The sequence below is a fragment of the Nipponia nippon genome, unplaced genomic scaffold, assembly GCF_047370975.1.
Source record: "Nipponia nippon isolate SJK-2023a ecotype South Korea unplaced genomic scaffold, ASM4737097v1 scaffold_5, whole genome shotgun sequence".
NCBI classification, from domain to species: Eukaryota; Metazoa; Chordata; class Aves; order Pelecaniformes; family Threskiornithidae; genus Nipponia; species Nipponia nippon.
Window position 1 is genome coordinate 47672063 of NW_028262369.1, and position 12356 is coordinate 47684418.

Sequence of the window (12356 nt, forward strand, 5' to 3'; positions counted from 1 at the left end):
AGAGTACTTTCTGGGGCCGTTTTGAGAAATGAGGGAGAATGAGTTTATTTCCAAAATAAGCGCATCAGTTCTTGGTTGATGTAAATCTTTTTGTGACTAAAACCTTTGAGGCTGTATTTATCCAAACAAAGCCAGGGGATAACCTTAACTCCTCTCTGACTTTGTTTCTGAGCATCCAAGACAAATTTAAATCATCCAATGAATATTAAGCAAGAACTTGTTTTGCAATTTCTGCCCGTGTTTAATGACTAAAGACTTAATTTAAAAAAGCTTCATTTATAGACATTACGCTCTCTGATACAATCAACCCATGTCTCTGAATAGAAGATGAGAACATATAATTTTTCCGCCTATTGTCATCTGTTTTTTGCTTTTCAAACTCATTTCACAACCATAAAGGAGATGACATCTGGAAAGTCTGTTACTTCAGAGTATGGGCAGGGATGGGTGGTGCTTAGGGGTCTAAGGTGATGAATTTGTACTATTCATTACCACTTTAGCTTTAATTTCCTTCCTGCTTCACTGTGCATAATGATGGAATGTCTCTACTAACAGGCTTTCATGGATGGCCTTTTCCATATATGGGAGAGAATGATACTATGTTATACCATATTTTTATTTCTATTTGGGATAATATTAAAAATATCTATTTCAGGGAATACATTTAGAGAAGGTTTTCCAAACTGGAGAGGTTAGTCTTCTACATTCACATTCAGGTTCTGCTGGACTCTTGAGTCCTCCCATAAAGAAAACTTCCCTGTGCAGCAGGGAGAAGTTAATTCACTTCAAAAGTGTACTTGAAGCTGGTACAATGATTGATTTTTATACTGAAACACTGACAAACAATGAAAATGTTTCCTTCAGGAGTAGGGTAGAACACTTAAAGAAAAATCTGAGTCACTGCTGTCAAATCTTAAAGCTTCTCTATGTGCCGCATCCTGTTTTCCTATACTGATCTCTTGCTAATGGCCAATCCGATTCAACCATTTTTTCTTAGAGACCATGAATGGAACAGCAGATTTCCATTCTCTTATGGTATATTTTTTCCAAAAAGGGAAAGCTAAATGTAGTTTAAAAAAAAAAAATCAAATAAGCTGTTTGACATACCTATTTAACATTTTAATAAGTGTTGGATGACAGTCAGAGCCTGATTGTTCTGGAAAGGTTTAGCAGTTAACTGATAATTAACTCAGTCTAGCATATGTTGAAAAAGGATAGTTTCCTCCAATTGCCCACTAATTTATTTACAAGATAGTAAATAAACCTTGCATTCAGAAGTTTCTCCTTTGAGTATAGGAAGTTTCCAGAGGGGCATGCTTTCTGTATTTGATGTGTAACATGTCCTGTTTTGGAAGAGTCTGCCATGCTGGGCAGGGCACAACCCACAGCTGTGAAACCAATCTGCAACACTGAGGCTATTTGTGTACATGGGTGAGGGGAGGAGGAGGTGAGTAGGAAATCACAAATGAACTTGATATGGTGCATGCACCTTGTAAATGAACCAAGGGTCACAGAAAATACTGAGTCCTTAACCCCTTTGATCTGTATGTTCTGCTGTTTTTCTGACTCCAAAGAACGTCCATTTAGGCAATATTTCAAAAAAAGAATTCACTGCAAAACAAGCATTGTATACTGCATTTTGAAAGAGAGATTTTGAAGAAATAATAAAAATACCTATCTCTGGACTATTTTGAAGCATGTAAATATTAAGTGTCTTAAAATACTGTAAAAATTGTTTCAGTTATATCATTGAACTAGTACTTATAGCTTCTTCCTTTTGTAAAGTAGGTTAGTATGGATGGCACTATAAATTGCCATAAAATACTTCCAGATCTCTTGGATCTTATTTAAACGACCAGCTTTGTATAGCCCTGCTATAGCAACAGATTTATAATACTAGGCTTACGACAGCATCCCAGAGACACTCTGAATTTCTGCTAACGCTGTTTATTGCTTGGTGAAACATGGTCATGTTGCCAGGGACACTGGAGTGGGCTGGAATATCTCTGGAATGAACAACCTGGATGATTGACCTTTGTAGTTGTTTCCATGTTCTTACTGCAAATGAGGTGAAAGACTTAGAAATGTACCAAGGTTGGGTTATAAGGAGCAGAATAGTTTCTTTTTTAAAAAAAAAAAAAAAAAAACCAAAACAAAACAAAAACCAAACCTTTCCATTCTCACACTACCAAATCATGAACCAGGGAGAGATGCTTGTGGAAAAGAGTGAAAAGTCCCTTCATCTTCCCTCCCTAAATATTCTGGTCTATACTAACTCTGCGTAATACAAGTGGCTGGTGTGCTCCCTGAGAGCTGTGTTAGTCTCTTCTATGGATAGGTTTAGCTTATTTTTAGAGGGCTCTAACCAGCATGTTGTAGTGTCACTTTCTCACCCTTTCCTGTTAGGGCGGTCTCTTTGCAGGAGGTCAGGGTGCAGGGTGCCAGGCAGCGTCTGTGAATACCTGAGCAGCGGTGGCGGTTGCACTCAGTCTTTAGTGAAAAGATTTGCTCTGGCAATGCAAAGTCACAGGGCAGTAGGCACAGGCAGCAATGTTGGCCATCTGTTGAAGTGAACAGGGGCTGCTGAAGCACCCAAAACCATGGCATGGCTCCAGAGTCTGCCTTCTCCTTTTCATTATACCCATCTCTGAGTCCTATGTTGAGTTGGAAACACATATACACCCATTACCCCACCCGGCAGTCTCCCCAACAGTAGATGAAATTGCTTCTGACAAAGTCTTCTCTGGCAGCAACAAGCCACTAAAAAAAAAAAAATCCTAACTAGCCATACTATGAAATATGATTTTAGTCAGAAATTTCATACATGTGTTTGGCTAAAACATGGCAAAATTGTGAAACTGCAGTAAATGAAGACTGGGCACATACTAATTTAAGGGATTTACAGTCAAAAGAATAGCGTTACTTGAAGGCAGTGTCTCTTTAGATGGTAGCTGATATTTCATAGTTCTCATTGTCTTCTGTGAGGTTGAAGCTATGCAGTGACACTTGGTCCGTGTTAACTGTGTCAGAACAAACATGAGGATGCCTCTTGTGTGGGAGGCATAGTTGTTATTCCTACTTCACAGGAATTTGATTTATTCCTACTGTTACTGGAAAATTAATTCATGTGAGAGAGAGCCAACTGGAGACTGGTTTACATTGTTTCAGGAGCAATCAGGTTTTGCAATCAGAGGCTCCCTCAGGTATACATATTTAACAAAAGGAAAATAATATTGCAAGACTACATTCTTTTCTGTGTTTACTGGCCTTGAAAGTAGGAAGATGAGATTTGTAGAGGCTTCCAGCTATAACAGTTAGGTGATGGTAGAAGTTGGCAGCAACTGCCACTTAGGTATGTTCCTTCCAGCAGAGTTTTGCTTGTAATGCTGAAGATTTTGTCCTCCCTTGGAGGTCCCAAGGTCCCCAAAGGGTGGCAGTATGAACCCAGTGTGCTCTCCCCATGAGGTGACGTCTGTGGCTTTACAGCTTCTCCATTTGGTATGGAATAATGGACTGTGCCTGACTAAGCTCATGTTATTTTGGAAAATGGAAAATGTGTAAGGGTGAGATAAAATCTTGTATTGCTACCCGTGTGATAGCTGCGTCTCATGATGGTAACTCATCGAGACCAGGGCATGTTTAGATTTATTTTCGTTATGAACTCTAACATCACAAGATATTAAAGACTTCAGATCTGGTAGTGCCCATGTTTGTAGTTACATAGTTCAGGCATAATTGCAACTTTTCTTCTTGTACTTTAGTTCTCATCACTAGCCACTGTGGTATAGGCTACTCATAACTTTGCATATTTTACAGAGTAAATTTAATGCAACATTTGCAATGAAACTGAATGACCTTTGATGCTAGTATTGGTATCCTAAATTAGAGTCTAGATCTTGCCAAGCTTAGGTTGAGTAGTACTAATATCACAAGGAATGTGACTGCTAGTGAGTCTCACTAGTTGCTGCCTCTCAACGTAAGCAAGTGTGGGTGATCTGCTGTGCTCAACACATCATCGGTATCGAAGCGGATTGAACTGTGGGCTCAGCAATTAAATGGCTTCTATTTTTGAGATTTGATTTGGGTGCTGGTAGGTGGAGAAGTATGAAGAATAGGAAGGAAATTTAGACCTGCTTCCTTTTTGTTTCATTTTCTTTACGGGGGTTGTGAGGATGGGTCTATGTAGGTCAAGATCATCTACTCCAGATAAATAAGATAATGGTTGTATAAAATGGGTAAAAAAAGAGAAAAGGTGGTGTGGGGAAAATTAATATTTGGATAAGGAGATGGGAAGTAGTGGCATAGTGGGACAGAAGGGAACCATGTCTTTCAATACTTCCGTAATTATGATGGAAAGATCACTTAAAATAAGATGTAAAATGACCATAATACTTTATTTTAAGTAGATTTGATTGAAGAGTTGCTTATTATTTTGCAATAAATTAAACAGAAAAGATGCTACATACCTGCCTGTTGAGTACAAACTTAGTAAAAATGCAGCTTATGTAATTCTTATATAATTTAAAATACATCCATTTTAAGACACATCAATTTATAATATATTTACATAGCACAACAGTATCATGGAGCTGCACTCATGCATATTAACACTTCACAGAGTAAAAAAAGCCATTAATCAGTCTTGTCTGGGCATTTTCTTGTTATGCACAAAATTGTCAGTCATCCTTATTTTTTCTTCTGAACTTGATAATCTTTTCCCAACACTCAGCTTGCTGTCTTGTACTTCCTAATAATCAGCAGTTCTTTGGGACCTAAGAGTTGGTTCAATGTTCACAGTGTAGTTCAAACAATAAATAATATCCATATCCTGTCTTGACTCCATGGTGTATGGGAGGAGAGGATTTTCTCCCTGTGCTTCTCACCCTTGTAACAGTCATGCCAGCTTTTATCCTGTGTTCCTTTGGCTGTGGAGCTGTTTACATCTCTCTCAAACCCCCTCCCAAGGCGGGGGTTCTTCTTGCCGAGATCCAACCACCCTGAAGTTTCTCTCAACAGGATATTTGTCAGAGTCTACTTGGCTCTTCACTGCCTCAAACACTTCATTTTGAAGTGTTGGTTTGCAGCTGGTTCAAAAGGTTCAGGTAGGCTTTGGATTTCAAAAATCTGGGATATGAATCCCTTTCCATGAGTATGTACACGGTTTTCTGGGCTTCATCAAAACTTGTGTGAGTTGGGGCTCGAGCCCTCTTGGCTGTTGCTTCCCTCATCTGATAGTCAATATTGATCTGGAAAGTGAAAAACAAATGCTACTGACATCTTAAAAATGTACTCTCTTTCTATATCTATCACTGTTTTGCCAATAAACAGATTTGTAGCCTTAGAACTCAGTGTGATAGTTCAATATGAGAACTGCAAAATGAGGGAATTTTAATGCTTATATCCCAGTCATGCACAAAATCTGCTATTTGCTATAGAAATGCAGTTTCTTAGGGAGTCAGAAGTAAACTCATTAATGGAATAAGTAGAGGAACAACCTCCAATTAAACCTCCAATTAAAGCAATAGGAGAAATCTTGTGTAGAATGAGAGTCTTCAGTTTGAAATATGATCAACATTTAATTGGCCAGAATGTTCACATATTTTAAAAGACAAGAAATAATCCATGGCTCTCCTACTAGCAAAGATCTCTCTAAGTATCTGACTCCAAACACCAGCAGTAATTCAAACTGGGCTGACTCAAAGAACAGCATCATGTGCTGAGCTGCTGGTGCCTCTGCTGAGCTTCTGCTAGCGGTGCTCCCAAGCACTGGCCTGTATTGTGTGACTCTACTTGTGAGATCTGATAATCTCACAGCTGAAGACAGTAATGATGCAAGTACGCTCATAAAAACACGCGGCTGTGTCTCCTTCCTGTATAACTGAATGAACGTATGAGCATCTCAGTGAAGCTACACTTCTATCTTCTGATTTTCTAGAATGCTTGTACTGTAACATAGACAGAATAACTTTGTACATACCTGTTTAATAGCATCTGACTGAACAAACTCCTCATAAATCCTCTCTGCTTTCCCATGTAAGTGATCAGACTTGGTTTTCTTGTAATCCTCACAAGCCAACCAGAACTCGATGTTTTCCTCACTGAACTCTGACTTCAGAAACTCGCGAAAGACACCTTGACCGCCTAAAGCCAACACAAATACATTATCTTTTATAGTATGATATTTGTGACCAGGGAGAATAAAATCAATAGCAGGAGTTGTATTGAAATCTCTGTTATAAAATCTTGCCAAAATATACTTTTCCTCCCTTCTTCAACATACTACAGATAGTCTAATATTAAGGGTGATGGGAGTCGTCTTTGTTTAGTGTTTTTAGATCTAGACCCTGGGTACCAAAATACATCACTATATTCTAGTCCTCCCTAAATGGGAGTACAAGTAGGGTACAAGTGGAGAGAGAATTCCAAATTAAACTGATGTGTTATGCAAGGACAGAAGACTGATCAAAAAGCACTGAATTGAGCTATTTGGGGTTTATTTGCTATACTGGGAGTAGGAAACAGAAGGAAAAAAAAATAAACAAACTTGGAAGCAAAGCTGAATACAATAGCCGTGTTATACTGAAGCTGTAAATAACTGAAATGCAACTGGCCATTCTCTGGCAGTGTTTGCAGAATGCTACAGCTTTGCCTGTTTAGTGAGATTAGATAAAATTCTGTCCTCAGAATAAGAACGAAGTCATACTGAAGTAATAGACTTACTTTGGCTGGCCAACAGTTTTTCCAAAGACTGGGACCACTGTATTACTTCCTCTGCAGAAAGCCTAAGATGACAAAAAGGAAAGACTTTAGTCAAGGAACCACGTGTTTTTATTTGCGTGTTTAAAGGAGACAAATTATAATTTATTATTCTATTCTAGGAATATGTACTAGATATTTACTAAGCTTATAGCTTTCTCATAAGGCAAGCCCACATTGAGAAAAAGAATCAGAGATGGAAGAACAAGGAACTATGATGTTATCCTGAATTCTGTTCCCAGACAGATGAGCTTTTACTGTAACTATGACCGAATCATTTTGTATCTGTACTTCTATTTTCACATTCCTGAAATAAGAATTGTAATACCCCTGCTCTTCATTTAAGTGTGAAGCATCATTTCTTCTAAATCTTTAGAGAATGGATACAATGTTCCTCTGAAAAAAATAGATTTAACTGAGGTGTCTTCTCACTCACTGTTTAATGCAAATATATAGATGTCACTAAAAGAAAACTTTTAACTCCATGAATAGTTTCTACTTCCTGATGTTCACTTTTTGTATTTTGGAAATTCTAGGCATTATTATAATATTTGTTGTTCCAGAAGTAGTTTAGAAATTAATAAAATAGTTTACTATATAGTAATCTAGCTATACTTACATTAAGTTATAACAAAATATATCTCAGTACTTACATGACATTTCTGGAGTTAGAAGTCTTGATCCCAGATTCAATATGTGGTACCATGCACTTCAAATAATTTTTGAGATCGGAACCACTGAAACCAATGAAAAGACATTTTTGTAATCCATTAAAATTGCAGTTGCATTTCAATTCTACTGAAATCTCTTAAAACTTCTAAACAGAGGCTGACAGCTCCATCCTATGACTAAAGTCTGGGAAGTTACATATCCAAGTAACATTTTTCAAAAGACTAAGAGGCTCCCAGGGTATCCAAAATCTACTCCTGATTACCTAAGGGAATCAGTTCATTGGTATACATCAGCTCAGGCCATTTTTAATGTTGCTGTAGTCCTGGGCTTTGAGCAGGCTTTGCAGTCATTTAGCCCAAAACATGGTGCTAATTCTTAATCTCCAAGATTCTAGTGTTATTTTCACTTCTAATACATTAGAATTTATACTAAGATGTATATACTTACAAAGCCTTTTGCTTCTTTTTATGGATTTTGCCTTCTGCAAGCTTACAGTCTTCTCTTCCATTTAATTCAGTCATGTTGTTGTGGGGAAAAAAAAATCCTGGCATTTTACTCAACTTTAACACGAAGCGACTTGCAACGATAATCCTCCAAGCACCAAATGTCAGTTCACTGCCTCTGCTACTGCCTTTTATTGACGCAGGCAGCCCTGCTAGTTGGTGTGAACAGATCTGTTTATCATGTATCCTCACCACAAACTGTGGAAGTTCCCTTTTTTTCAGTGCACAGTGACGTGAGTCTTTTGAGAAAGAAAACAGACAGCGGTGTCTCGTGGTTGAGGTTAAACCGGATGAAACTGAATTACTTTGGGTTTGTTTTGTGTGTCTGTGTATGTCTGTGACAAAAAAAATCCCCTCTAGAACTTTGAATTCTTGTCCATTTCTGATTGGTACTTTCAAATCAGAAGTACTTCTTGGTTTTATCAAATGGGCTGCAAATACTGCAGTTTTATCTTCACAAAATTCACCTGCTACATGCCTGTGTTCTGAAATTTTGTAATTTACGATTGATTTGGTGGGCTCAGTGGAATGTTAGAAAAAAGTACTTTAAGATATGCCAGTATTAAGGTTCCATATGCAACAAGCTGTTTGCAAGTCACCAGTTGCTCTTCAAACTAGAATGCTATGTTAGATAATCTGATTTGTTTGGACACATATGCTGTGAAAATGTTTGAAAGTGATTTTCATGGGAAAGGGTTTTGAAGCAGCAAAAACTTATTTAATTTGGTTTAATTTTTCCAAGTCCAATTATTTGGAAGCACACTGACATACTTCAGGAATGCCTCCATAATTTTAAGTGATTTGGCATGTGTAAAGATAGATTTAAGTCAGAGCTGTTGTCTGTAAAGACAATGGGAACATTATCGCGTGTTTGAGGGAGGTTTGCGTTCTTTGTATATACTTGAGTTCCACTGCAGGAAGAAACCATGGATAAAAAGCAAGATGATCAATTAATTGTTACCCTCTATTTATCTGTCTGGGTTGGTGATTTAGAGGTTTAAGTTCTTAATCTAGTCCCTGGGCATCCCAATTTCTGCTTGTTTGTTGGGGTTTTTTTTCCTGGGAATTTTCAAAGATTTTGTTTTATTGAATAATGCATACAACGTTGATTACTTATGATGAATGATTTGTACAGGGCTGCATATGATTATCATAACTGAGAACTTGCTCACATATCTACAGTTTGTAGCGGGCTGTGATGCAAAGGACTCAGGGAGACTGAAAGCTGCCTGCAGAGAGATGTGCATGCAAGGACAGACAGTCTGCATCAGGATGGTTTTAACCACAGGAGGCTATTCATCCTCTGACTATTAGCAGTGACATAAATGTGTCTGCATAGGCTGTACTGCAGGAAACATTTATCTCCACACTATCAGGTAAACACTGACCTTTGTAAGGTAGAGGTATTTACTAACTGCTCTTAACCCCTCTGAACAAGGCTAAAAAGGAAGGAAGAGATGTTATCAGTACCATATTTGTTTTCATACCTAGCACGCTTTTTTGACATTCAGCCCCCTCGGTGTCTCCTTGTGTATCTTCAGTTAGTAGCTGTCCTCATTGAATTACTGGGAGGGTTACAGAGATGCTGCATCCAAACTCTTCTCAGAAGGGTGCAATAAAGGGTTAAAAGGCAACAGACATAAGTCACATCAAGGGAAAATCCCTATTCCTTACCACATCTGTCTCTACTTTGTAGCCTCAGGCTGAAAGCAGGGCAATGCCTTGAACTTATCATTACAAGCAGGTTTAAGTAAGCCACCAGTTAGATTCTGTGAGTCTAAGAGGGACCAGACAGAGTTGCTCACCTGAAGAACAGGAAGGTTTGTTTGTTTGTACCTGTTATCACTGCAGGACTGTTGACAGTTGGTTTACCTGACAAGGAATGTCTGTTCTCTATTTAAAATGAAGGTCCTATCTTTACCTTTGGGATTTGTTAAACACATCAATGCATGTTACAGGTGTTGCTTCAGACCTTTCTCTAGAAAGGGATTATCACATGCTACTGCATGGACTTTGTATTTCACCTTCTTGCAATAAGTATTCTCCCAAGTAAATGAGGAGTAATATTCTTGTCACTTACATCCAGGTAATGCTGCTGTCACACAATATTTGAATGGTTGTCCAGGTGCTTTATTTGGGTAGAGGAGATCAGTTATGTTAGTATTAGAAAACAGTGTAGTTTGTAGGGTGAAATAGATTCATTTCAGTGTGACCTTTGGCCTTGCTATCTTAAAGGATTCTGAAATGAGGCCTCTGCAGAGGCCACAAGCTTGTTTTCTGCCACATTGCTTGAATTACCTTGGCTTATATCCCAAAAAATTTTGCAAGTCTTTTCCAGCCTCATCTCTGTACAGCTTATTCTACTTTTGACATTCTTGTTGGGAGATCAATAGGAGATGATGTTACTTTTCTTGATAATGTTGCACCTAATGCACTCAAGGATGTTTTGATGGTAACAGACACCAACAGAAATAAATGCAGGAGATTTTTTTTTTTCTTTTTTTTTCTGCATTTACTACAGGTTGGAGGAAGTTTGGAATGGGTGGGAGGTAAAGTACATTCAAGAAAAACGCCTATTTGTGGAAAGATTGTATGTAGCCCCTTGGAAGATATTATACCACTGGGCTCTGGGGTAGGTAGTAGCCTTTGCTTTTAGGATCCTGGTGCTACTGGACTTTAAGGAAGTCAAAAGGCAAGGAGGAATAGGTGGACTACTGTACTGTAAAGGAGGAAAAAGTTGTGGTTACCAAGCAAACCACCTGGCATTAGCTGACATTCTTACATTCTGCTGTTCTTATGTTCTGAATTTATAATGCTTTTAATATACTGATGTTATGTTCTGACCCTCTAAGCTGCCATCTGAGAGTCCTCTCCAGTCTTCCTAGCAGTAAGCCCCAGTCTCTGGACTACTGCTGCTGCTCTTTATCCCTGTGCAAAGAAAATCACTGCTGCCTCTGTGGTTCGCCCTAAGCCAGGTCTATTTGTCAACTTGTGTAAAGATTCATGTAAGATCGGCAAAAGTTGAAATAAGACTGGGAGTTATGAGTACCTGATTTGGAGAAGGAATGAACAATGTGTATCTAGGAAGAAGTGTGGCATCTAAACTTCTAGCTTAGGGTCACAGGAGGTGTAAAGACAATGTAAAGCAACAATACCCTCACATTCTCCCGTAAACCTTCCTCAAACTCTGCAAAACCAAAGCCTACTGCATTCAGTAGCAGATATCTCAACATGGGGGTTTGACTGTTATTCATGTTTCATTTTTTTCCACTGTGGACAATTACTTTCTTCCTCTGAGTAACTGTGATCTTCAAGGCATCCTTTCTTCTCTTGATGGAATATTTCACTGACTCTGATTCACTCTTTCTATGTAAGCCTACTCATCTTTAAGATTTTATTTGTTGAGCCCAATGCGAGTTACCTGATTTCAAGAATGGGAAAAGTGACTATAAGACTTAGGTGTGTGTACAATTAAAGTGACAGGAAAAAGAGAAACTGCGAGATTAATAGGGCTGACAGGAATTTTTTTGTTACTTGAGTTACGTTCTGCTTCTGTAGACCACAGAAAAACAGGAAAACACCTGCATGGAATTTCCTAAATAAAAATATTTTGCTAACTATGAAGATGGTTATTGTAGAGGATCCTGCTTTGAACAGGAGTTGGGCTAGATCCCACAGATGGACTAGATGTTGGTCCTCTCCAGCTTGCATGATTCTATTGTTCTGAATACCTGACTTGACATTTGTAGTGTCAAAAGTGCTACTTATTCTTAATATAACTTTAAAAATATAATGCTTCCAAATCTTATGTGTTAATCCATATTCAGGTTCACTATCCTTGTTTCCTGTAGACAGAAGTGTAGTCCAGGCTGTGGTGGGATTTAACATGATACCATGAGGAACACGTATGTCCTGACCCAGTGGAAACCTTGTCACATAACTTCTGTCCTCCTAATTTGCTGTGAGGTTTTTTTTTTCAGTTTTGTCATGGGATGGTTGGTAACAGACCTGTCTCTTTCCTCTCCCACCATCTTAATCTACCTTATAATACTTTGCTCTATTTGGTGCAGAGCATGATGGCTAATTGCTGCTTGAAATACTTTCTTGTTTAATAATTAGTCTCCTTTTCTTCTATTATCATTATCACAGGAAATTGCAAAAAGTATATTTTGAGTTTTACAGTTTTAGGGCTTATTAGAATAACCCCATCATTTGATACAGAACCCTCTCTGTCCTAGTGTTGGCATCGCCTCATCTGACTCTGTCCAATAAAAGGACAGAGGAGCATTTTTTGCAGCAACAGTAGCCCAGCTGGCTGTCACCAGCTGTTTTTTTACTGTTTTCCAGATCTCTCGTAGGTTTGTGATGAGTAATTCATCTAGCTGCTTAATGTGCACAGAAGAAACTTGCAAATACTTGCTAGTA

The 12356-nt window shown here is 38.3% G+C and overlaps 2 protein-coding genes across 2 annotated transcripts in view; one reads left to right on the top strand and one right to left on the bottom strand.

The window, feature by feature from the left end:
• LOC148052178 (uncharacterized) overlaps window positions 1-12356 on the top strand; it is a 97820-nt gene that overhangs the window by 52098 nt on the left and 33366 nt on the right. The window lies entirely within an intron of this gene.
• RGS1 (regulator of G protein signaling 1) lies at window positions 4369-8038 on the bottom strand. The gene is made up of 5 exons (XM_009462534.2): window positions 7876-8038; window positions 7410-7493; window positions 6721-6782; window positions 5978-6141; window positions 4369-5246 (listed from the first exon to the last, which is right to left on the bottom strand). The coding sequence occupies exons 1-5, from the start codon at window positions 7977-7979 to the stop codon at window positions 5061-5063; spliced, it is 600 nt and encodes a 199-aa protein (XP_009460809.1). The 5' UTR covers window positions 7980-8038; the 3' UTR covers window positions 4369-5060.